General features: G+C 44.9%; 1 protein-coding gene across 2 annotated transcripts in view; it reads right to left on the bottom strand.

Annotated features, from left to right (window-relative positions):
- Positions 1–27,027, bottom strand: part of Ptprg (protein tyrosine phosphatase receptor type G) — a 671,028-nt gene that overhangs the window by 184,068 nt on the left and 459,933 nt on the right. For both annotated transcript variants that reach the window (XM_032918016.1, XM_032918017.1), the window contains exon 5: positions 23,304–23,399. In XM_032918016.1, coding sequence (XP_032773907.1) covers positions 23,304–23,399 — 96 coding nt within the window. The remainder of the gene's footprint in view (positions 1–23,303; positions 23,400–27,027) is intronic.

Genomic DNA, 27,027 nt, shown 5'->3' with positions numbered 1-27,027 from the left:
AATCTGGAATTCATGGACGTCGCCAAAGTCACAAAGATCTAACTGCCTCTGCCTCTCTAGTACTAGGATTAAAGTTGTCCGTCACACTGGTGGGCCACGGGAAATTACCACACAGCTATGGCTGGGCAAGGTATAAACTGACGTCTCGTGTAACAATCCTGAACTCCACTTGGAACCTTGGCTAGTTGTAGGAACTGCTGGGGTAGCATGAGGCATCTGAATTTTTTTCATGAAGGTAATTTTTCAACAGATATCAGGGTCCGGGCAGAAGGAGTAAGCATGTGTGCCCATGGCTCATCCTCATGTGGTCCCTATTCTCACTCTTACAGGCCAAAGTCCTCAACCGCACAAGCAAATGTTTTCCTGTGTATCTCTCTAATAAGAAGGGGTCTCCTCAGAAACCTCACAACAGGTTCCCTTGGCATTTTTTTTTTACCACTTTAATTATAGCAAACGTTTAACCGGGGCAGAAAAATTTAGCAGAGTGGTCAAAAAAAGCAACAATGAGAAAGGAAACCCTCCCCCGCGATCTCCAAAGAGGTGCCGCACTGAACTAGCATAGAAACAACCCATCTGTCCACAGCTCTCTGTAGAGCACGCACCATCGAAAGGCTTCCCCTTACTTATCCCATAATATTTCCACTGGTATTTATTCCATGCCTAAAATGTCCATGCATTTAGCCAAAGCGGCCTGAAGTTAAGGATGTGAGAACTGAGAACTTGGGGAACACAGACTTTGTAGCAAGGACGCCCATATTCCTCTCATGTCGTATTCCTGACAGGAGAGCAGAGGGCCTCCCAGGCGAACCTAGGTTGCGTCCAGACCCACTCTCTGACACATGTGATGCCAGATCACAGGCGAGGAAGGAAGCTGTCACTGCTGTTTGTTCTAGGGACACCAGACGCAGGAAGAGAGGCAATGCCATCAGAGGGCTGGGTGTTCACTCAGCAGGGAGGAAATTGCAGAGGTAAAAAGGAGGCTCCCATTTCCTTGTTTGAAATCGCATTTATCTTCAAAGGACAAAAGCATCCTCGGATGATGGGAGCAGAAATAAACACCCAATTCCTGCCACATTGGGGGGTGGGTGGGGAGGGATGGGCTGGCCACAAGCCTTTCCAAATTCTTCACACACAAGAACATGTACCATAGGAGTGCAAACATTTGCTGTGCCCCCCCCCCACAGACTAAACAGCTCTGGTGACCAGGATGCTCATCTGCTCATTGGTCCCATAAATTAAAGGCTGGATGTCAGCTTCCTCATCTAAAATGAAGCCTCTAAGTGGGTGTATCTCATTCATTTGTGCTTGCTTTGGTCACTTGATGTCCAGTGCCTTGGTCGAAACTTGGTACAGCAAACATGTATAAATCCCCTAATTGCTATGTTCGCCTATGATATTAACAGTTCATCGATGATCGCATTCATCGATAATGTGACTCACGCCATCAAAAGTCTCCACGAAGCATCACATCAATGACTACTTAGTATTCCAGGTTCAGGACTGGCCTAACTTAATAGGTTCCATCATGTCGGGCATTGGAATCCTATTCCAAGCTGCCAGAGGCTGACATGTGCACAAAGGTTTTCAACTTCCACCCCTAACTCCCCACCACCAAAAGCTTCAATTATTTTTATAGGGTTAATTTTCAGTCTTATTATAAAACACCATTTTGAAGGGTTATTTTTTTATATTTATTATATAAGTACACTGTAGCTGTCTTCAGACACACCTGTAGAGGGCATCAGATCTCATTACAGATGGTTGTGAGCCACCATGCAGTTGCTGAGATTTGAACTCAGGACCTCTAGAAGAGCAGTCAGTGCTCTTAACCACTGAGCCATCTCTCCAGCAGGGTTATTTTTTTAAATGCTGTGAGGGTATGCTTCAGCCAGAGTCTGTGCAGGGAGAGTGGACACAGACTGAACATCCTGAGTGAAAGCAGACTTGGAGGCTCCATTCTGAACCATGCGTTCAGTCAAATCCTCCATAAAAGAGCTCAGCACAGTTCCACTGAGGAGATTCCTCCTCTTTGTTAGAACTTGTATTACATTTACTTATTTCCTATGCAAGCTCACTCTTGTGTGCGGAGGGGTATGAGAGGACAATTTGTGGGAGGCGGTTCTCTCCTCCCATGTGGGTTCAGGGCACACAACTCATGTTGTCAGGCTTGGTGGCAAGTGCCTTCACCAGCCTGGCCATGTCACTGGCCCAGGAGATTTCTTAAATGCAGGGACTGTCAGAACAAACTGGAGAAGGAGCTGCATGTATAGTGACATGGCATGGGGGCATCACTGAAGAGTCGCCATGAAGGATTCTGCTCGGCCTGCAATACGGAAATCTATCTGCGTGCACACCCCCATCTCTACACTTCCAGCACATCCTTTGGCTGTGAGCTTTCCATCACTTCAAGCATGAAAGGCTAGCGTCCTACCAAACTCTGCTGTCCGCCTTCCTGAGATTAAGTATAAAACACTTAACATATGTTCTAGAAAATCCTCTGACCCTGTCTCACAAAAAAACCCAAGAAAAAACCAATAGCCAGAGAAGCCCAGGTTCCCTGGAAAGCAGTGATAGAAACAGGGATCGGGCTGACAGGTCCGGGGCAGCATCCGGCTCTGTGAGGTCAGGCATGTCAATGGATGCCTGGCCCTTCCCCCAAGGCCTACTAAAATCTAGGTGAGCGTGGAAACTCTTAAAGCCAAGGAAGAGGGCTGAAGATATTCAGAATGACTATTCATCTACTTAAGTATCAAATATTATAATGCAGCTAACAGCACTTAATAAAAATTCAAGGATTATAGGGAAGCAGAGTGATGCTAAATATTTTTGCAAGGCCTTTTCAACAATTAGTTCCGTGATTCCTCAAAAGCGAAGGGTCAGTGACCTTAATCTGAGGCCACCGGCCGCTCAAACCTGGCCAAGGTGGCGCTGGTTATTACAATTCAGAGGGACCCGTTGCTTTGTTTTAATACAGTTTTAAAGAAAATACAGTTTCACTAAAAGTACTTTTGAAAATCCCAAGTGCCCGCCTCATCTAAAACAGATGCTGTGACCTAATGTTCGGCTACGCTTCTCAACTCACAAAAACATTCCTCAAACACGAACGGCTCGCTCTGTGTGCCCTGCGGTAGGAAACTGAATGAGGACCCGAGAGTAAACCATCACACTGCGTCTGCTACACATGTCTGATCTACTCAGCCCACCTGAAAGCAGGAAAACAGAAATTGCATGGATGGCATCTTTTAGAAAGTCAAATGTCTAGCCTAAATGGCTTCTGATCATTAGTCTAGACTTACCTGTTCTCTATATGTGACCTAAGGTTATTCTCACTGGTATTTAATACACTTACTCCAGTGTATTTAACCACCAAAGTACGGAATTTCTGAAGTCCTATTTTTAAAGCATGTAAGAGTGACATTTTCTTCCTACCGGGGAAACTGTCATAATGTTGCTTTCTGACAGATCCCAATATATTTATGCCCCAGCATTTTCTAATCTGGGTGAAGGTGGAAGAAACATCTTCTTCTGCCCTAAAAAGAAAAGGTGTGTCAGGATGTACTGTGACTCACCGTACACTCAGAACAACCGTCCTCTCAGACCCACAAGGGCTGCTGTGGGCTGCTTTGGCTTGTATTTGCTGGACTGCACACGGGTCTGGAGCTGCATGGCCTCTGGCAGAACATCCTGAACTACATTTGATGGGAGGCACAGTCTCCCTTCTCAGCCAGAAGATTGCATGAGTAAGATCTAAGGGAACTGTACAGGCTGTCCTGTACCAAACCTATTTTATAGCATTAGATTTTTTACAACCAACGTCCTTTATAGCACTAAGTGGCAGGAGGCAATCACTTACAAAGAGGCTCAGGGTTTGCCCTTCACTTAAGTGCATGATGATAGGGATGTCGCTAACCACTTCTTTGTTGTCTCCCATAGTGAGTTTCTAATGGTGTCATCTTAAGTGAGACCAGCCCATAATTTCACTTTTAAGGGGGTTGGTTTTTTTTTTTTTTTTTGCTTCGTGCTTTTAAGACAAGCTGCTAAACTATATATTTTTAAATTCTTATGTTACTATAAATGGAATAGGAATGGAAGGCCTTGGGAATTGTAAATTGTAATTGAGTACAAAATATGACTGGTATAACGGGCAGTGCTGACAGAGGCCGGCCACTTAATTTGTTCTTTTGTTCAGATAATTGTAATTGGGCTTCTGCTTGGTCATCAACCTGGCCTCGCACACAAGGTTGTAGAGATAATATGTTATTGTGAGTGAGGACAGTAATTTTTACACAGGAAGACTACAGATTATCTTGTAGAAATACACTAATCCAATTCATGGGTTCACAGGCTTTATGAGACTGGTGCAAGATGAACGCATACAGTGGCCGGTTGTATCCGAAGATAAAGCTCACGACAGCACCGGCACAGGAACTAACCATCACTAACCTCTGCTGAGCTCGCCAAAAAGAGCTCGCCAAAAAATAAAAACACGGCCTCAAAAAGGCAAAAGGTTCGTTTAATACAGTCATGTGGTGCACACAGACAAGGAGAGAGACGATATAGAAGTGAACATCCAATGAGGAAAGGGGCAAGATGTGAGCTTGGATTAATTGGAAGTATTGGAACAATAATAAGGGCATTTCAACAACCCGGCTAGGAGCCTTGCTCTTGAAGTTACTCCAGGAGGGCCGAGCCATGCCCCTACTCCATGAGGGCCAAGACACGCCCCCACTCCAGGAGAGTTGAGCCACGCCCCTACTCCAGGAGTGCTGAGCCACGCCCCTGCTCCAGGAGTGCCGAGCCACGCCCCTACTCCAGGAGTGCTGTTTTAATAAGTTGCTTCAAATACAGGCTCCAAGAGCCTGAAACTAATTTTCTGTCTCTTAAATAAGAACATAAAATTCCTTCCAATCCTGGTAATAGAAAGAGATTGTTTTTCCCAAGGTTCCAGCCACCTCCATCTATTTTCTTTACAGCCAAACCAATTCAGTGCACTACCCTTACCTCTCTGCAGAGGGCGCACTCACCAAAGCTTGCTTAAAATACTAACCAGGTTAGTCATCCTGCCTCCAGACATGACCCAACCCCACCCCACCCCACTCCCACATACAATGCCCAGAACTGGTGACCTTCAAGGCTCTTAGCATGTTGTTGGGACTCCAGCAATGTCAGGATTGCCTCCAGTGTTTGTGGTTTTACACAGCCCCCCCAGAGACCCATAGTTCTGCAGAGAGGCCATCAGTGAGCTGTGGCCTTTGAGATACAATCCCACAACACTCCGATTGTACTTCCCTTTTAGCTGACCTCAGCTGAGTCCTGTTTACCTCAGGAAAGTGTCTCCTGATCCAGCGCTGGGCCTGTTGTGTTGACTAACAGGATCTCAGAGCACTCTTTCCTTCTAAGACCTAATCAAGGTTTACCATAGGACCACTGTTAGTTTTCCTTATGCATCTTCATGTGTATGTGTGTGCACATATTCATCCGTGTACAGGTGCAAATGTATGCACATGCCGATGTGACACGTGGAGGCCGGAGGCCAACATCCAGTGTCCTTCCTTGGGGTCACTGCCTCTTTAGGTATTGTTTTTAAGGTGAGGTAGCATGAAGTCCTTCAAATCCACTAGGCTGGTTGTCCAGCAAACCCAAGTGATCTGCCTTTCACTGTTCCCAGAGCTCTGGGAGGACAAGTGTGAGCTCCTGGACCCCAGGCTTGCCCTAGATTCAGGAACTGAACCCTGACTCTCATGCTTACTTACTACTTCACTAACAGAGCTTCTTCCTGGCACCCATTTCCACATTTGTTTTATTAGTACCCATTCCCCAGTCGACTTGGATGGCCACAAGAGTACAGCACAAGGTTATACCCAACAGTGTCCTTACCAGAGCAGAATCCAGGCCTGACAGATGTATGCTCTTGGCTTCAAGAAGCATCTGGTGGTTAGACACCCAAAGAGGCTCGATTATGCTCCATACTTGAAAAGGCAGGACGACACAGGATCTCCCAAATTGGTGTGAATAAATTGCCTTGTGCCTCTCCAGTAAAGCCTCGGCACATAAATCTCCTTTCGGGCGCTCTTCTTCCGCCTCACTGTAGACCACACGGGGGCCACGTGTCCTCCAAGAACAACAGCTCTGTGCAACGGGGTCCCCTCTGACACCATGACTGCTGACAGACAACTGCGGACGGTAGGTCATGTTCTCGCTTTGTTTTATGACCCACGTGCTTTTAAATGAAGCTTTACGCTAAGGATGTAATTGAAGGCACAAGCTCTCTGCCGGGTACCTGGCCTGATATTTCATATCCGCTTGACAGGAAAACACTGTAACAGCTCATCATATACAAAGCCAGGGATGACTGCACTAAGCTAGGGAGATTAAGACACCTGGGTTAGATTATTTTGCTTGGCCTGGGGCGGGTCTCAGCCTTCCTTTTGTGACAATGCCCCCAAAAGCCCTCCTGTGAGGAGAATGTCACCTGACATGTGCAGACCCATTTCTGTATTTCCCAAGAAGCCACTAAAGCAGCGGAGAGTCCTGATTGCTACGTATGATCACCTCAGAGACGCCCCACATCGAATTCTTCTCAGCCTGCTGCAGAAATAAATTCTCAGCACTGGGCCTGGGTGGCCCTGGTGAGGATACCGGCTAGGAACTTCAGCTTTAGGCAATAACCTCTTCAGCCAGTGCCACAGGTGCCTGGGATATCCCAGCATCCTCCACCGAAGCAACAGGACTGTCTGGCCAAATCCAAGAAAGCTAAGTAATTACTAGCTTTGCTGTGGTCACACAGGCAGCCAACTGAAGTCAAGTGCACACCCAGAGAGAGCCAAGCAAGCTCTGGTGAGGTCACACATAGTCAGCTAACACAACCTCAAACGCAGGCCCACAGAAAGTTAGGCAAATTGCAGCCTTAGCACCAATGGCATCTAGGGAGAAAGCACTGGCAGGAGGCATACATAAATGGAAGATTTCTTGTCCGTCCCCCCCACCCCCCACTAGTAGGTTAACTGCCTTAGGTTCTGAGTAGGATCACCAGGGTGCTCATCCTAAGGCTGAGTGAGAGCCTTGTTGGGGGTGTTAGCCCTACCACACACACAGCACAGCAGGTAGAGTAACTCCAAGGATGCTAAAGCAGAAGACTGAGACTGACACTTGCAGAGTAAGAAAGAGCCCGTTCAGAGCTGACCATTATCCAATTTTTCACACCCTGCAACATCACTGATACCTCTGTTTGTTGGCAGGGGAGGGGAGGATTTAAGTGGAGGTGGGGGAAGTAAGAGGAAGATGAAAAAGAGAGGCAGAGGAAGGAAAGGAGAAGGATGAGTAGGAGAAAGAAGAGAACAGGGAGGAAGAGGCTTGTCCTTCCGTCTGCATTCGATTCTGCCTGGGATCCAAGAACGGGAAGTGCTACCCACGTGAATTTATTCTAAGGATGTAGGAGAAGACTTCCTCACACTCTCCACCCCCTTTCCTCCTCTCTCCCAGGTCTCCTCACTCCTCCTCCATCTCCCATCTCCTGAACCCATCCTGGAGCAGGGTCACTCGAAGGATCAATGAGTCCAGCCTTTTCCTCTGCAGTTGCCTCTGGATTTCAGGGCCACCTCCAGGCCTGAGGTGGGAAGGCCCTGCCCTGGCTCCAGTGTTATGCAGACTCAAGACCAAGTCCTCGGTCCTCCCTCACACTTGTTTAGAGCCAATGGGACGAATGGGACTTGCCCTGCCTGCCTGCTCATCAGGAACAAGAGAAGAGCAGGCAGATTGGCGTGAACCCCCTGTACCCCATCCTGGCTCCTAATCTGTCTTAGATCTGCCAGTGACTCTCAGGTCTGACTTGGTTCTAGCCCAGAGCAAGAAGATCACCATTGACAAGGACACTTCCTAATATAGGCCTTCCTGACTGCAGGTCAAAATGAAAAGAAAACCCGAACCAGGCAGGTATTCTTAGGAGACTTGGGGAGATTTGGGGAGGCACAGGGTTGATTCCACTTTCCTCTGAGATTAGGAGGAGGGTCTTCAGCATCTCAAGACTTGAGAATATGCTAAGAAAACTGCAACCCCAAGAGGAAGGCCTGACAGAGACCGGAGGGGTAAAAGGCAAGAGAGGCCATTTGAAAAGCTAAGGCCAGCAGCTCTGAACCTGCATTACACTTAGAAATTATGCAAGAAACTAATTAATACAGCCATGCTCCAATCACGTCTCTTGATGACTGTTGGCCACTGAAACCATGTTTAGATGACAAAATCCATATGCACCTATCCCTTCTGTGAAGTGTGGGGTTTGCCTACAGTCTGTGAAGTAGTCTATATTTTCAACCAGTTCCACTTCATAAAGCACTTATAACACAACAGAAATTCTGCAAACATAGCTGTCATACTCAACTCAGGGAATAATGATAAGAACAAGGCTTCGTGTTCAGGACAGATGTGACTTTGGTATTTTCCAGGATTAGATCTGAGGGCGGATCGAATGCACAGTTGGTTCAGAGGCAACACAGGCTAGCGGGGAGAGCCAGCTCTGCATTTCAATCCCGTGATGGGATTCCAGCATAGCTGCCATTGAGAATCTGTTCAGTGAACCCAGCTCACAGCCACTATTGAGGACTATTCTCCACATCATCAACCCAAGGAGCTTGGAGGAAGACAAGATCAGGAGGCCAGGCACATTCCGTAGCAGTGCCTTCCTGTCTCCTACAACACAAACTCACACCTCTCCCACTGCACATGATAGGTGCTGCTACTTTGCACTGTAGTGATAGCAGATCCTTCCCGAAGACCTACTATGTTTTAGTATATGTCCAATTTTTTTTTCTGTAAGCTTTCATATAAACTTTAAAGCACCTCTCCCAGGTTGAACTGTTGTCGCCAGCCCTATTTTCAAGACTAGGACACTAAAATACAAAGAGGCTAGGTGGAGTTTCTAGAACTTACAGCTAGTAATTGCCAGGACTCAGATTTAATTGGGCAATATAGACCTTCAGCAAACTGATTCTTCACTCTAATTTTGCTTTAGTGCCTCTGGGATCGAGAGCATCAGAAGCAATGCACATGGGGCATCCATGATAACAGGGACCGTGTTTTATCCAATTCTTTGATATCCATGTTGGTTACTGTATACAGCAAATGACAGTGACCTTCTGACTCTGCAAAGGGATTAAGTAAAGGCAAAGGGAAGGACACACCCAGGCAGCAATGCCGTGGGTCAGTGTTTAACACTTCCCAGGGTTCACATGCCTTACTGCTGCACTGCCTCAGACCAACCATCTCACAGAGGAGGATGAATCATATTATATTCATTCCATGCTGATAAGGTCACAGAGCAAAGCTGTTTCTTATGTTCTTGACCCTGGGGGAAAACTCACTCCTACAAAACAAGGACTCCCTCGGGGATGGGAGATAGCTGATAGGGACATCTGACTTCCAAGGGTCCTCCCCAACATGCAGGCATCATGTTTAGGGCACCGTGTTCCTTGTCTCTCTATAGCCAACTGCATGATTCAGTTCAATAACTTACTTACTTCCCTACCCAAAGCGTCCTGATAATTACATTAGCCCCTCTTTACAGTAGTAAAAGGGACATGCAGATGCTCCTTGAGGAAATTTGAATTTGGTTAACTCCTCTTGAATTACCAAGTTACAGCACCAATAGTAACTCCTTAAGACCTTGACTCACAGCCAAAGCATTCAGAGGAGAGGCATCTGCCAAATTCAAGCAGGCTGGGAGGAGAGGCTGTGGCGATGAGCTGATGAGCCCAGGCAAGCAATGGGTCTCCTTGACTGTGTTCTCAGCTTTAACTTCAGGAAGAAACCGTCTAAAGTGTCCTTTCACTTTCACATTTCACCTCTGCTCATTACAAATTACCATCATCAAAACTATTATTATTCTCACCTTTTATTGTTTGCTTTTATAGCATGAAATCATTTTGTTCAACTGTCTGCACACGCTGGAAATAAGTGTTAGATACAAAACTATTATTACTTTGAGAGGTACAAAGACTTCTCCATAGTTGTTGTATACATGATCGCATGTGAAATTTATGACAAATCAATCAGGTTTCCATTGTGTGGACAAAAGGATTGAAGGCTATACTGATTGCAGGAATATGGCAGTAAATGGAAATCTAGAATTTTAGCACATAATATCCCATCCCAAATCTGAGACACTGGTTTCAGAATCAAAAGAGCTCTTAGCCTTGGGAAAGGTGCTGGAATCGGGATCTTCTTAGTGGGGAGTTCTGAGCATCACAGGGAATGCTTGGTGGAACGAGCAGAGCTCATACTTGTCACCAACTGCCACTGTTAATAGCATTGTTTATAGTGAATGATACCGAAAGTCTCTTTCCAAAATGCTCAGGGTTTCTTCACCTGTCGGATCTGATTAGTGGAACAATGTCACGTTTTACCCTCAGAAAAACTGAGTGACCTTTTGTGTGTGTGTATGGGAAGTCTTTAAAATTAGAAATAATTCACAAACAACCCATAGGCTCATTAGAGGGTTTTGAAGATGTTAGGTTGGTGGGGTCATGACTCACGACACTGAGCAGGGCCTCCGCAAGAGGCATCAATGAGTCCTCAGATACGAATGAGCAAATACTTGGGTTCAAGACTTGTTTCAGATGAGAATACTGCAATATTAAGGCATGGGTCAAGCCAACCACAGTACACTGACCTTTGGGACCCTTACTAAGCCCACTTATATGGTCACATATGGGGCCTTTGTTATGACTAAGGTTAGGAAAATACTGAAGAAATGGATCGTCAATATCTAGTTGATGCAGGAGCCAAACCACCCTTCCGATTGCAGTTTTACTCATAGTACCGGCCGGATGCCTAACTAATGCATTCTTACAGTGCAAACTAAGGCCTTGCTTGCTAAAACTTTGGATAAATTCCGATTCCAAATCACCAAAATCTAAGTTCATTAGTTCTATTATTTTGAAATTTTTTAAATGCTTTCCTTCAATGCTAAGGATTGAGTGGGGGCCTGATTCATGCTGAACTCCCAGCAGACCCTGTGCTACATACACCTCAAGGTTTCACTATTATATATCCCTGTGCGATATACAACTACCTAGGAATTTGTGTGTGTGCACAAGCAGCATGTAACTCAATATTTACTTCTTCCAAGAACACACGAGATAAGAAAAGGAGAGCCCAATGTACAAGTAGATCGGAATGTCAATGCCCAGCTATGCATTACAGTGCTTACCAAATTAAAAGTGGAGGAATTTAATGCTAGCCATTTTCTGAACAGACACCCGTACTAATAACAAAGAAGTAGTGTGAACTCTAAAGACCATGCTTACTACACCGTCACATTGAGATGCTTACCATGGTAGGTTAAACAACCTAGAAGAATACAGTTATTGTTAAGATAGAAGTTCTCCCTACAAACTGTTTCCCAATGGCTGACAAACAAGAGGTGCGTCTTGAAAAACTACACAGTTGGTAAATCACTGTGGCCAAGATCAAGGGTTGCAGAAAGAGGAAAGATGAAAACAAACAGGCAGACAGACAGACAGAAAGGCTCACGTGGTGCTGAGGTTTGGTATGGTTTATGCTCAGAAAGTGCACAGGCAGGAAGCTTGGTCCCTATGTAACTGCACTGAAAGACAAACGAGTAAGAGGCAGAGTCTGGCGGGAGACCATGGAGTGTGACCCTGTTCACATGGTGAATGCTGATATCTCAGGATTAGGTGAGTGACTGCAGAAATGGATGTTTATTTAAAAAAAAAAATGTTGGCTTCTTCTCGCTCTCAGGTCACTTCAGTTTCTTCCTCAACTTTCCTCACAAATTTCCTCTAACCATCAGAAGCCATCTGCCACAATATTGCCCAGATCAGAGACCCTCCTGGCCAAAACATCAGTTCCACCATACTTGGATCATGCAGCCAGTAGAATCATCAGGCGAAGGAACTCCTTCTCTTCAGACATTGCCCTCTGCTAGGAATTTGGTTACAGCATCACAGAACGGACTAAGACATCTGGATAATACTCACCACCGCAGCATTATCACCACAGCTAAGCCATAGACTCAGTCTACATGTCCCAACACAGAACAGGTAAAGATGTGGGTTATATGTACAATCAATCTGTTTATGACTATAGGGAAAAACGAAGTTATATAATTTTATTGTCAAAAATTTTAAGTTTCCCTTGCTCATTATCATATTATATATATAAAAAAATAGTTGAGTAAATTTCTACCAAACTAGAAAACACCCGTGCAAACTGGTCTATCTTAAGATACAATAACCCCACGTGGTGTTTCTGACATCTGTTTTGAGAAAATGGATCGGAAGAACACTGGGAGACTGGCACGGAAGCCTTGGGCTGTAGCTGGGGTCAGACAGCCAGATACCTGGTCTCCCGAGAAAATAGAGCACCGTCAATGGAAACTCTACATACAAAACCCAAGGAGAACTTCGCATTTCCTTCTGGGCAGTGAGAGCCAGACAGCAGTGCAAGTGCCAAGACACAGTTCCACAGGATTAGTGAATTAATGATTCTGCTCAAACACACAAAGGACCAGGCAGCGAAGAAGATTTCAAAAGTTAAATACTAACCATATCTACGCATGAAACTATTTTATGATTTTGAAGTAGATAAATCAGGGGTGAGGGGGCAGGATGGAAGGAGTGGGAGGGAAGGAGGGAGGGGGAGGGAAGGAGGGAGGGGGAGGGAAGGAGGGAGGGAGAGGAAAGTAACAATGACCTGAAAGTGTATTTCTCTTCCTCTACCTTCTTCAACAGAAAACACTACTTTCTGATTCTGTTTTCTGCAAAGAATTGAGACAGACTGTGTTCACCAAAGTGTTGGCTCTGCGATGCACCAGGCTGTGCAATTCTGGCATAATTTACACTGAAATAAGCCACATGCCTTTCCTTCCACATCTGTAAAACGAAACAAACTCCTCAAGAGTTAAACATCCTACCTCAGGTGCGGGATTTGGGGTGTAAGCATTTAAGCCCAGCACTCAGGACGCAGAGGCAGGCAGATCCTGGGAGGTGTGAGATTGAGACCAAACTGGTTTACACGGCCAGTTCCAGGACAGCAAGAGCTACACAGTGAGAACCTGCCTCCAGAGAGAAACAGAGAGACACACACATAGATAGAGAGGTAGAGATAGACAGACAGACAGATGGACAGACAGACACACTCCCACACTCCTGCCCTTGGGGATACCCTTTGCTGTCATGCAAGAGTACTGGTGCTGCAGGCTGTGAAGGGAAATTCTCTTGCAACCCTCATAAGAAAGATGTTAATTTTCTACTGCTCATTCATTCACTCATTCATTCATTCGTTCATTCATTGCATGTGTGTGGACATGGGTGTGTATATGGGTGGTCAGTGTGTCTTACTTCTTGAGGTAGGGTCTCCTGGTGACTATAATTGTTGTTGGTCGAGCTTTGCCATCTTGCCCTGAGGCTCCTCTGTTTCTCCTCAGGAGTGCTGGGAGTATAAGCAGCCATCATCAAACCCAGTCTGGTTTTACCTAGTTCTGAGATCTGAACTCCTATCCACAACCACATGAGATAAATGCTTGATCCACTGAGCCATTTCCAAACATATGTTACCTTCGTTCACTGAGGCTTCAAATGCTGCTTACTGATTTAAGTTCAAAGGGATCTGCACACACTTACCTCTGTTTACTTTTCCCTATCTCGGTGAGTGTTCTGTTTAATTGGTGCTTCTTCCTAACACTGCTGCCTGAGAAGAAATACCCACAGGAGCTCTCAAGACGGCCATGATACTTAGAAATGCAACAGAAACAAGGCTCTTGCCTGCTGACTGTTCATGTGTTCGAACTTTATGTTAGAATCCCAGATATCCAGGATTATGGCAGCAGAACTGGGCATGTTGAGCCTGAGATTGCTAACCATTCTAGAATTCCATCAACCTGTGTCATGGCATCATCAGCCCTCCCTGAGCACCTCCTTGAGATTAAACATTACTGTTCTCCGTCACTTTGCAGAATTTCTCAACCTGAAGCAACGTGAGCAATCTGCCTTGTTTTGGGAACTCCGCTATGCACTGAAGGATCTTTTCAGCATCCAGGATTTCTAAGCAACAGATGCCACAGGGTACCAATACTACCTCTGCCTCAGTTGTCCCAAGTGAAGTTATCTTCAGACAGGACTGCATGTTTCCTGGGGAGCAAAAGCCCCCTATATACTCCCCACCCCATTTCCCTTAAAACTTCCAGAATGTACATATACAGCCACCCAATTAGACAAGATGGATGAAGCAAAGAAGTGCAGGCCGACAGGAGCCGGATGTAGATCTCTCCTGAGAGACACAGCCAGAATACAGCAAATACAGAGGCAAATGCCAGCAGCAAACCACTGAACTGAGAACAGGACCCCCGTTGAAGGAATCAGAGAAAGGACTGAAAGAGCTTGAAGGGGCTCGAGACCTCATATGAGCAACAATGCCAAGCAACCAGAGCTTCCAGGGACTAAGCCACTACCCAAAGACTATACGTGGACTGACCCTGGACTCTGACCTCATAGGTAGCAATGAATATCCTAGTAAGAGCACCAGTGGAAGTGGAAGCCCTGGGTCCTGCTAAGACTGAACCCCCAGTGAACTAGACTGTTGGGGGGAGGGCGGCAATGGGGGGAGGGTTGGGAGGAACACCATAAGGAAGGGAGGGGGAGGGGATGTTTGCCGGAAACCAGGAAAGGAATAACACTCGAAATGTATATAAGAAATACTCAAGTTAATAAAGATTAAAAAAAAAAAAAAACAACTTCCCGAATGACCAATGACATCTTAACCTTGTTCAACCACACTACACGTGTCATGTTTATGCAGTGCTTTAAAACTTCTTGTTTATGGAGAGCGTTAAAAAAAAAAAAAACTATAGAAAATGGTAGCCATCAGAACCATAAGATAATGAATGGTATGCTCGCAGAGCGTAACAAAATTTAGGATCGAAGGCTTCAAGTCAGGGCAAAGGACCAGAACATAAAGTTCCCAGAAAGTAACTATTTAGGTATTTGCAAAATGAAGAGAGACCTGGAGCATTTACAGGCCATGATGATAACGGCCTGAGGGCAAACACATCTCTCTGTACCTCTGCAACGGAAACCCAACCTAACGATTTGGTGCTTGACAAAGAGCACCAAGGACAGAGACAGACTTCATCTGTAGAGATGTTGGCTTCACAATTGCTGCCCACCTAATATTACATACTATATACTATTTATATATTAGCACTGTCCCTCAGTGGTAGCCAGCCAGTAGTATTTAAGGCTGTAAAGAAGTAGCTTTTGAATTAGTTTATCCGAGAGAGGAAAGGGTAAGGAATTGCCACTGGCCTCTAAGGCTTGGGGTGTGACGTTCGTTCCCTGCATGTGGCTATCTGATCAGGGAAGACACCCTATGTAAGCATACTCCAGAGAGTAGCATCTAGGAGAAAACAGTGGGATTCAGTCATAAAATTCACACTCCTGGCTTGGAGGACTCCTGAGTGTTACAGGAGTGTTACAGCCACTCACACCTCTCCAGAGGGCCAGGCCTGTCTTGAGTTGTTTGTCGTCCCTGCTCAGTCACTGTGGAGTGACTACATCTCCATCTCTAAGACAAGAAGAGTCTCTGACATGTATGGGAACAAATGGCGACGGCAATGCCAAACTACCACTTAATGTGCAAAAAGCGAAGTACTTGGTAACCGTCCTTGAAGTGCAATGATTTAATTAGAATAGATTTTCATATGGTCACATTCAAAGAACTCAAGTCTCTTAATTATGTAATGCTCTGCCAATAATTAAACAGTCTTCTGCAGCACCCTCCAGGAGGGGATGTGAATCACGGGCTATTTGCAGACAGGCGATGGGCTGAAAACACCTGATAAGGCTGTAAATTCTGTGCTGTACACCCACAGATCGCCTCCAAAACCGCATCTGGATATTAAGAATGACTCTGCCTTTCACTTAATGGTAAGTTCTAGGAAATCAATTAACTGTTAAAATAGCTTAATTGGAACATACGTAATTTTTGTGTGTATATATAAAAAAAAGTCTTCTTAATCAACCCAAAACATGTTGAAATTACACTCGTAGGTAATGGAGTGAAAGAATTGAACCCACGACAGGATCAGAGCAAGGATGTGGAAAATGTGGAGGGTGGCAGTCGGACAGGAGCAGCTCACAAGGAGGATGGCAAGAGCGTCTGGTTGGACGAGATCTTGCAGAAAAGCAATCTAAAAGTGAAATACTTCAACACGAGGGCATGTTCTCAGAAACAAGAACAGATCTTGGGGATCAGTGAGAAAGCTCAGCAGGTAGACGTGGGTGCTGCAAGCCATGAGGGCCTGAGCTTGACCGCTGGGACTACAGCTTGCAGTACAAGGAGAAAAATGCTTTCTGGAAGTTGTCCTCTGACTTCAGTACCCATTATACACTTGTGCATACATGTTCCCACACACACACACACACACACACACACACACACACACACACACACACACACACATCAGACAGACACACACACAGACACACAGACAGACAGACTTAGTGGTGGGAGAAACTTTGGCAGTTGAATACAGTTACTGATTCATCCCCCTGCCTCCTACTTCACAGAACTGGTGGGGATGAAATTAGAGCTATCTATAATTGTGACAAACAGTTTATTGTCACTCAGAAAAAAAGCAGAGAAAATTCCTTGGGAATAAGTTTTTTAAAAATACCTATTTAGGTCACCAGGAACAAAAGCCTAATTTATGCTTTAGTATTGGTGGCTGGTTTTTTTAAAAAAAAAAAAAAAAAGAGTGGAAGAAAAGAAAAACAGAGAGGTCAAAATCTTTATGCTTTAGTATCGGTGGCTGGTTTTAAAAAAAAAAAAAAGAGTGGAAGAAAAGAAAAACAGAGAGGTCAAAATCCACAACAGGAAACTACGTTCTCTTGAATGAAATATTATTCATCACTGTGAAATTACACAAGAAGATATAACTGCATTTTTCTCTTGATAGTTCATCTACCTGACTTGTTTTGTCTTCCCTTCATCCTAAGGACAGGGGGACAGAAGGTCACCTGTGATATTATTGCTCCTGATGCCACTGAGGGGCAGACGCAACGTTAGGTTCCCTTCGAAATGTTCATGGAGCCTGGCACAGGAAAGTTGTCTGATAAACACTGTGGAGTGAACCAGGCAGCAGGTGAATGAATAAAAAAAGGGAGGAAAAATCTGAAGCGAATCCAAAGGAGAAAAACAGAGACTGCAAATAACAGCAGGGGAAAGCAAGGAAACTCCAGATGCCCCCAAACAGAAGCCAGCCTGTCAAGGATCACAGCAAGACCTTCAGGAGCAGATAATGAAGAGACAGCGAGACAAGCCCGAGATCGTGCATCGGCCACGGGACTCGGCAATTCTTCATCTACTGTTGACAAACAGGAAAGCACTTTGGTAGGAAGCGGTACAAAATAATTCTCAGACACAGAGACATACATTTCATTCGGTCTTGGTACTAAAACATTCCATCGGGCTTCTGAATTCCATAGTGAAAGCTTTAGAGGGGTTTTCTCTAATTTAATCCTACTGAGAGCTTCCTCGATGAGCAATGACTGGGGCAAAGAGTTGGCGTGAGGGCTTGCGGAGGTGGGTACGGTTAGAAACATGAAGAAGAGCAGCCATAGACTTCTGCTTCGGAGAGTTTATACCCCACTTCCAGGGAACCCACCTCCTAGTGAGTATTTCCAACACTTGCTCACCGATAGACTGTGAGGATACCCAACTTTAACCAACCTTGAAGAACCTAATATTAAGGTCAACTAAGTATCTGCAAGTTACAAGAGCAGCCACACACAAAAGATACAATGATGATTAGGGCCTCGGGCCTACATGGCAGAGAGACCAAAGGAGACAGGCAACGTAACACGGTAACAGCTTCTGCATAAGATGTAAGGTTAGGAGTCACAGCGGGTCAAAGAAAGGACAAGTCATATCTGTCTCTGATGGGCGGAGGAGCGGAAGGTGAAAAGCAAGGAGCTGGAGAAAAACACTTCGGAGCCAGCTCTGGATCAATGAGTCACCAAGAACTTCTCCTGCCTTCTCCATGTCTATAAATAATCCCAGGTGCTGCCATTTCATTTAATTACTAAGCCTCTCCAGATGGAGAAAAATAATTAAGCAGTCTGCGGTACCGACATGATATAAAGAATAGGTTAGCAACTCGTGAGACATCGGAATTCTAATGTTTCCTTTCAACTCTGAAGTGAGGGCAGGAAGGGAAAGGGGTGAATGCCTTCACAGACCTCAGGGAAACTCAATCAAGTGCAGCTGAGCCCCAGAGAGACTTGACATGGGATGGGAACATGGAGGCACAGGGTGCAGTTCCGCTGGTGAAAACAGAATGGATGTCTCAGATGAGATACAGAGAGGGCACCAAGGGGTCCTGAAGATGGGCAGTCTAGAAGAAATACTTGAGGGGGCCTGGGGAGACGGCCCAGCAGTTAGGAGCATGCTCTTCCAGAGGACTCAAGTTCCTTCCAGATGAAATGCTGTCGGGCCACATCAGGCAGCTCGCAAGCAGCTTTAACAAGAGCTTTGTGTGAGAGGGGTGGGTGTGGAAGGGATTCCGACCTTTTCTAGCCTCTACTGATTCTTGTACCAACATGGAACACACATACATATAAATCTTTAAAAAAGTGTTCAAAATTAGAAATGCTTCAAGATTTCTACGCTAATATTAATATATTAGTATACAAAGATCATTTATGAATAAGCCCAACACAATGTATTGACTACTTAGATACACCAACTGGCTGCACCACTCCTGTATGGGAGCCATTTTATAGCGTAGCATTCAGAGCAGACGTAGAAGTGATCCCATCCAAAGACTGACACATGGTAGCTAACTGTACAACTCTTATCATCTTCTGCATTTGCCACCTTGGATTCTCAGTGACAAATGGAAGAGGTGCCATCCATGCGCATGGAAGGCAGTGGGGGAATGCCTATGCCTGGGACACTCCCCTAAGGAGTCAAAGCACTCAGCAGGTCCTCGGGCGCTCTGCGCAAATGCAGCAGCAATGGAGTTCCTAAGAGGATGGCTCCTTGGGCGCTCTGCGCAACCGCAGCAGCCATGGAGTTCCTAAGAAGATGGCGGCAAACTTTTGCTCGCCAGATTGAAAGCCCTCAGGTGGTCCCGTGGTTTCCCACCTAGTCCTGGTGGGAAAACAGCAAAGTATGGAATGAGTGAAGAATGAAGCACGATGACGAAACACCTTATAAATGAGAAGTGAGGAAAAGGCAAACTTAATTCAGGGTTTTGAAAGAAAATAAGACCCTACACAAAGCTTGGTTATCCTGAATATGAGATACGCTCTCCTCGAAACTTCAAGGGAGGCCAATTAAGTCTTTTAGTGCACTATTTTAAAAGCAAAATATCATCCCACAAATTGCCCAATTATTCTCCTGATCCTAGCTCACATAACCACGAGTATATTCTTACTTGTTTAACCAGATAACCCATGGAAGGTATTACAATAAGAGAATGGCTTAAAAGACTACTTTAATAATTCTCAGAGCATTTTACATTTTTATCAGCATTCAAACAAGGTTAACAATAGAGAATATTCAAAGTTCTACTCTGAAAAAAAAACAAGATAATTATTTTAATTTTTGTACCACACTAATTATTTATTCTCTGGAATGATTTAACAACAAATTCCTTTGTCCTTTGCCAAGTGTTTACTTGGGGAAAAAATGTTTTTAAGTCTTTTAAAATGAAACTTTAGTTTTACTTAGCTTTTTTTTTCTCCCAAGGCCTGGGAGTCCAAAGGTGATCTGTGCGATTTGGGGTACAACCTGGATCCATCCCTGCCAGCCAGCCAGCAACTACACAGCAAGTGGCTCTCAGCTTCAAGGAGCAGCACAGCAGGCACATGGTTCAACACTCGGAAGTGGTTCATCTGCCATTCATCTGGGCTCACAGGGACACTTGCAGGAGAGGTCTTGCTAACGTTTATACTAAGACAGACCCTCAAGTTGAGTGTTAGCAAAAGATGTCGACTGCCACTCAAAGTTTCTGCAGCTCATGCCCAGCATAGTGAGGGCGCTGAGTACGTGGACTTGAGCAGATGTTTCCATCTGCTTGGAAAGTCCGCCATGTTACAATGGGAAGGCACATCCCTCCAAGGCAGACAGTCAGGCTCTCCTCATCTCCAGGACAGCTAGAACAGCAAGGCACCTTATGTAAACCTTCCCATACTTAACTTTTTAAAAACTTTGAAGTTTCAACCAATCATGTCTCTGATCTGCAATAAAGCAGGTGCATGAGACTTAATTTAAGCTAAAACAAGACTCTCTGGTCTACCTGCTGGGCCCATGCTGAATCCAGTGCTCAGGCAACAACATGAACTTTACATGTCTAACCATTCGAGGGCAGAGAAAGCACCAGGATCACTCAGAACCACAGACTTGTGTGAAAGGTCCCAAACTGATAACAGCACCACTCCAGGCTATGGTAAAGGGGGACGGTTTTGTTGTAGATAAAGAGGAGAAAACAGCCAGAAGAGTCCAGAGCAGAGAGAGAAAGTAGACTGAATTTGGTCATGAGAGAAGTCAGAGCAGAGCAGCAAGAGAAAGGGGACATAGAGACAGAGAGGGGGGAAATCAAGAGAAGAGGAAGAGGGAGACAGGGGTGAGACTAGAGTGCTGGCTAAAGACAGAATGTAGCCAAACAGAGTTATAAGGAGAAAAAGTAGTGGGGAGTTCATGAGCTAGAGAAGTTTAGGATGGGGAGGAAGCCAGAGGAGCTAGGATGCTAGTGGAAACTCAAGTGCTTAATGGGGCCTTGTGATACTGAGGGATCCCTAAGGCAGGGATGTGCTTTGGTATGCTAATAGGCACCACCTATGGCCATCTGTCCCTTCTGCCACTGAGAAGGGAAAAGGTTCTTTTTTTTGGTAAAGAACCAGTTTCACAAGTTCCTAAGGAATGCTGGCTTTCATCTAGAGGTTACTCTAGAATTTGGGGGAAAGGAGTTTCCTTTGAACCTGAAAATCTACACAGATCTTGGCCTTGCCACTTATACCATGTCACCCCGAATTATCAAGCCAGACGAAGACAAGGTGAGAAGTGTGCGCGCATGTATGTGTACATGATGTGTGTGTACATCCACATAAGGAGGCACATGCATGTGCAGGCACATGTGTGTCCATGTAGGCATGGGTCCATGATGTGCATGTATGCACATGATGTGTGCACATGGTGAGTGTGTATACATGTGTCTGCACATGCACTTGTGTTCATGTATGCACACATGTGAGCGTACGTGATATGTGTCCGTGTATGTGTGTGTGTGTGTGTGTGTGATGTGTGAGTGGGATGGAGGGTACACATGTGTGAAAGTCAGAGAACGACTCTTTATATTTTTATGTGAATTCTCAATGGAACTCAGGTCAAACTTGTACAGCAACTGCCTTTCACCCATAAAGAAACATCGCCAGATTAAGACCGCTCTGTATTTTAGACAAATAACAAATTTTCATACTTGTTATTCTTTTTTAAAGGATTTTTTGTTTTAAGTTATGTGCATATGCGTGTTTGTGTGTCAGTGTATACACCTGAGTGCACTATAGAGATTAGAAGAGGTTATCAGATCCCCTAGAGCTGGAGTTACAGGCGCTGTGAGCCACCTGACGTGGGACCTGAACTCAGGTTCTCTGTAAGCACGGTTTATACCTGCTCTTCACTGAGCCTTCTCCCTGTCCCTAAATCCATTCTTATAGGGAGATTCAAAACAGAAAAGAACCAGACTGAACTTTTTCTTTCTGTTGCAGACACAAAATAAACGCCAATGTGACGGCACACAGGTGTCCTGACACAGAAGAGAGTCAAGGTAGCTCAGCGCAGATGTGCCCAACACAGCTCTATTCCTTTTATCATATGCCCTGGTTCGTGTGTGTGTGTGTGTCTGTGTGTGTGTGTGTGTGTGTGTGTGTGTGTGTGTGTTTGTTGTAGTTTTTTGTTTTTGTCTCTAGGACAGCAAGCCAAAACTTGCTGTAAGGTAAAAACTAATGAGATATACATTCAACTTCTTCATACATGAAGGCAGGAGCTGTGTCCTAGAACCATTTCAAACACTCAAAACCTAGGCTTCACAGTTAAGGGTTTTGGTAGCTCGGCGCCTGCCCAAGACTCTAATTGGCCGTCTGTTTGTGGAAGAATCGAAAAGAAGAGAATTCAAACGTTTTGAGTCATGCATGTCACTCAATAGTCAAAGCATTTTACAAAGCATCCTCTCCTGCACAAACAGCCCTCCCCCAGCCCTCCCCCCACCCCAGAGCAGGGCCTGGTGGCTCACAGTGGCTTTGAAGGAAGGTGGGAGGTAAGAGCCAGGTACATGAAAAGCATCCAGTCAGAAAACAATGGCTTAACAGTCAGGTAGAAATTGCTTGAGAGGGAGATGTCACTGCTGTCAAAGGCAAGGCAGTCACTCTCAGGAGCAGGATAGAGCATGGCTTTGTGGGTAAAGGCACTTGCCTTGGCCAGGTCTGATAACCGGAAATAAAAAACTAAGGACCTACATGGTCAAGTTGAGAAACAACTATGCAAGTTGCCTCCTTGCTTCTACATGTGCTCTAAACACACACGCACGCACATGCACAAGCTGCTATAAAAGCCATGAGCAGTAATCAGCATAAATACAAGAAAAGAGAAAAAAACTGTGTACCATGGTTCACACCTGCAGTCCCAGAACAGGGAAGCTAAAGCAGGAGGATTACCGTGAGTTCCAGACTAGCCTGCTTACAATGTGAGACTCTTATCTTAAACAAAACAAAACAAGAGAGGGAGAACCACGGTTCCTAAGTGAACCAACTTGGAGAGAGTCTCCAGAGCGACAAGTTACCATGGGGATGGGGGTGGAAGGAAAGGGTCTTTCCCAGCAAGGGGCTTGACACTGTTTATCCATGTTTCTCCAGGTAATGGAGAATTTCAAAGTTGCTGGAAAGAAAGCTACCTCCTTTTCATCCGCCTCTTATTATTCTGAAGGAACCTGTTCGAAAGGCTTCAGCCACGAAGTAAGTTAGATGATAAATGTGTTCCTCAATCTGCACGCCAGTCAAGTAGCAATAAAATCAGAATAATTCATGCAAAAATTTTCATTATGTTTCTAAACATACTTATTTACATTTTAAATCACACATTAGACAATATGAAATATCTTTCATTTAGACAGGTGTGAACTAGAAAACAGATGCATTCATTAAACGTGGAACAATCCCGCAAATTAAGGGGAAAAAAATTTTTTTTTTCCAAAGAACTCTCCGGTTGAAGTACTTCAGCCACCGTTAACTTACTTGGAAAAATATGGCCATAGCCCCAATTATTCTGTTCTCGGAAATTGCCGTTTGAAAGCTGTCAAAGTCGTCTGGGTTGTAAAAGAAAATCTGCATCTGTAAAATAGCAAAAAAAAAAAATGTATTAGGAAAAATTTCCAACCTGTGGAAAAGAATAGAATAGTATGGAGGGCCTATGTATTCCACATTCCAAGGCTATGCCCCATTTATTTCTCATATCCACAGCTCCCCTTGGCTACAGCCTGTGTGAGCGCATCCCACATACCCCACCATTTTACTTCAGCACACCCAACTGTCCGTATCCAAGCTGCCCAGAACAGAAACTATTACTGGTGCATTCTTCTGGCCTTGACCCAGATTCATGCTCGAACACCGTTCAGCACAGCCAAGTAGAAAACTAAGCCTGTGAGGAGCAGCCTGGACAGTACATTATCAACACACCTTGAGTGACTTGAACATAGCTCTATTTCAGGAGATTATCGGAAAGGTGTACGTCAGAGATTTCACCAAGAAACACGTAGGATGATAAAAGTAGTAAAATCAATTTTATCATTTACTGCGTGCATAAAAGCTATTCCACGCATGACATCATTGAATGTACTTCAAAAGCTCTAGGAAGATGGAGTTCAAGGAAAGGGAAGAGCTTCAGGAAGTGCCCATCAAGTCGCTTCAGGCCGAACATCACAGGAACACTGAACTCCAGATGCCCTCGCCACCACTAACTAAAAGCACCGTCTTCTATATTTAGTTCAAGTTCCTTACTACAAAAACAAAACCCAGGTACATGGACTTGAGGTTACCACATGGTTTGAATACTAAGCTCCGAAGGATGACAGAAGTCTCCAGACTGTATACATTCTTATTTCAGCATCCCTGCCTCCTTGTCCAGGAGCCCCTCATGGAGGTGATGTTCTCCACAGCAGCTTCCCGACATAGAGTCAAGTGTATCTACTTGTCAGGGTGGTCATGAGGATAAAAAACCATGGCTACAGCATGACTGCACAGTGCTCAGATCTCAGCAGCATTCCACCCAGCAACAGCGACACCAGCAGACTCCTTAGACGTCCTAGTGGAGAGATGGCCCGGTGGTCAAGAACACTGGATGTTCTAGGGGAATCAGGCTTGATTCCCAGGATCCACAAGGTGGCTCACAACCACCAGTAACTCTAGATCTGACAGACTCTTTCGGCCTCCTAGGACACCAGTCACACAAGTCGTGCATAGATGTACATGCCGGCAAAACGCTCATATACATAGAATAAACATTTTAAAGGATAGAACACAATCTTAAGGAGGATGCATTGAACTTGGGCTCTGAGAACAAACCCTGTCCTTCAAAATCCTCAGCTCCCCTATGGTGGATCTCACCTTTCTCTACAGTGCTCCCCCCAACTCCTAAATGCGTGCTAAAATGCCCTCTAATGGAAAAGATGATGACATCGCAGTTGGGAGCTTGGAGAGGTTGATATTCAACAAAACATTCCCAGCAGACTACAGGAAATCAAGGTGACTCAGTATAGGCCAAAGGTGAATGGAGCCGTCATGACAAAATGATCCATGATGGTACTGAAAAGGTTTATGTCTGAGGAGTGTGTTGAGGCCATGGAATTCACTCACTTTCTAGGGATATTCGGGAAACCACGGGAGGAAGCAAGAGACTCTTTTGGACATTTTGTCTTGTAAAACAAATTTATTTTCTTAAGACCTTGAATTCTTACCAATGGTGGTGGCTTGGACAGCTTTGGGCACCATGAATTTACAGGAAGAAAAGTCCACTATTTGAGGTCTAGATTCAAACTATTTAATACTGAACTCAGTTGCTTCATGTTCAAAGCCACTAAATCAAGGGGGGAAAAAATCCCCACACAAGTGTATTCAGAAAATTGCACTTCACTTTCCTTTTAAAACTCAGACTCTTAAAGTAAGTGGGTTCCAGAAAGTTTTCTTATGCTTCAGCCCTTGAACAGGGCCAGTGCTGCTTAACGTAGCACCTGAATAGCTGGGAAATAAAACATGTTAAGATGTGCTCAAGGGCACTTTCATTGATAGCTCGGGAAGGGAATGCATTTTTGGAAAACATGTTTGAGTGGAGGCTCCACCCACCTCGATAATAAAATGTCTTATAAAGAGACCACTAGTGCAGGTTAGAAATATCAATTTCCCCTGCTCTGGCTTTCAAGTTGCCGCTTACTGAATTACGGTGACACATGAAGCCATCTCAAGATAAAGTCAATAAAGGGATAAAGTTTTGCTGGATTACCTGAACTCTAGCAACTGTTAGTGAAGAGGAGAAATCGGGGTAGAGACTGGAAATTCTGTCTTCATGAATTCAGTCTTCATGACCCTGGTTTTTGGCATATGAGTTCGTCTGTCCTAACTGTGCCTTCTGGATCTCCAGGGGCCTGCAAGGTTTCTGCACTTATTTTCAGAAGCCACATCCAAACCATGGTTGGTGATGCCTACACGCAATCCTAGCATGTTTTATGTACAGCATGGTTGCTATATGGTAATTCTGCCAAAGACACCTGCAGCAAACAAGCTGAGGGAAGGCCCTGGGAAGTCCAGGGACAGAGATGTCTGCTAACAGTGCCATATCCTTACCACCAGCTCCATGAAAACTTACATTTTGTCTCACTGGCCCTTGCACTGTCTCTGTGGACATCTCTCTACTACCACACCTTTTATCTTTCGCTCCATCACTTCGAGAGTCAGAGGGAGATAATGGGTCCCATCGACTGAATACATCAGTGTGTAATTTCTAAGAATAAGGATATCCTCTTACATGATTGCTGTGTAATTGTTACAATAAGGAAATTTCACATTCATGTGATCCTATTATCCAGTTCTCGGTTCAATTTCAAATTTAGTAAGTGCCCAATAAAAGCCCATTACAGATCATCTTGCAGGTCTGGGTGCAGGATGCAACTCGGGATTAACTCTGCACTCAGTTACCAGTCTGTCCTGTCCCCACTGCCATCTGGGACAACTGCCTGGCTTTGACTCTGAGAATGAGATACCACAAGGACAATTATACACAAACCTGGGCTCTGTCTCCTCAGTTTCTCAAGGGTCCATTCAGATGGTACATCCTACCCAAGCCATACAATACCACTCTCTCTCTTCAGTATACCAGTCAGCTTGGCTATGGCATGGGTTCATCCCATGGGACTATTTAACATATTCTGATCATAAGGGGGACTGAAAAGCTTTTCATTTTCCTTCAGAAATGAAAAAAAATCTCTGTAGGGAAACCATGTGAGACAAGGTGTCCACCCAGCTTCCACCCTCCATTAGTTTGGATGTCCACTGATGATTCTCTAACATTGCTTTTCCTGTGTGCATGAAAGGGAGTCTCATGTTAGCACCATCTCCCCTTTCCCTAGGCTATTTTCATCTACATGTGTGTGCACACAGGCCTGCTTTGGATTCTACTATGTTCATTCCATGCAGACTCCTCATTATTACCTTGCTGTTCAATGCGCTCCAGCTTTGGCCAGCGGGAGACCCGTGGAATGGGTTCTCCCGTCATGCAGCTACACCTCATCCTTTCCTTTGATTATTTTCATACCTCCTTCTGATAAGGCACATTGGTTTGGCCTCAACTTGTTCCCTATCTGTTCCTGCCACGAAAAGGCCTTCCCCCACATCTCACAAATCTTGGTTTCTTTTGGTGGAAAGTGTGGTTCAAAGGGCCAGGAACTCAGTGTTTTCCAAATGTACTAAA

This window comes from Rattus rattus, chromosome 12 (assembly GCF_011064425.1).
Source record: "Rattus rattus isolate New Zealand chromosome 12, Rrattus_CSIRO_v1, whole genome shotgun sequence".
Classification (NCBI taxonomy): domain Eukaryota; kingdom Metazoa; phylum Chordata; class Mammalia; order Rodentia; family Muridae; genus Rattus; species Rattus rattus.
The sequence above is the reverse complement of the archived record's forward strand: the minus strand, read 5'-3'. Positions and strand labels throughout refer to the sequence as shown.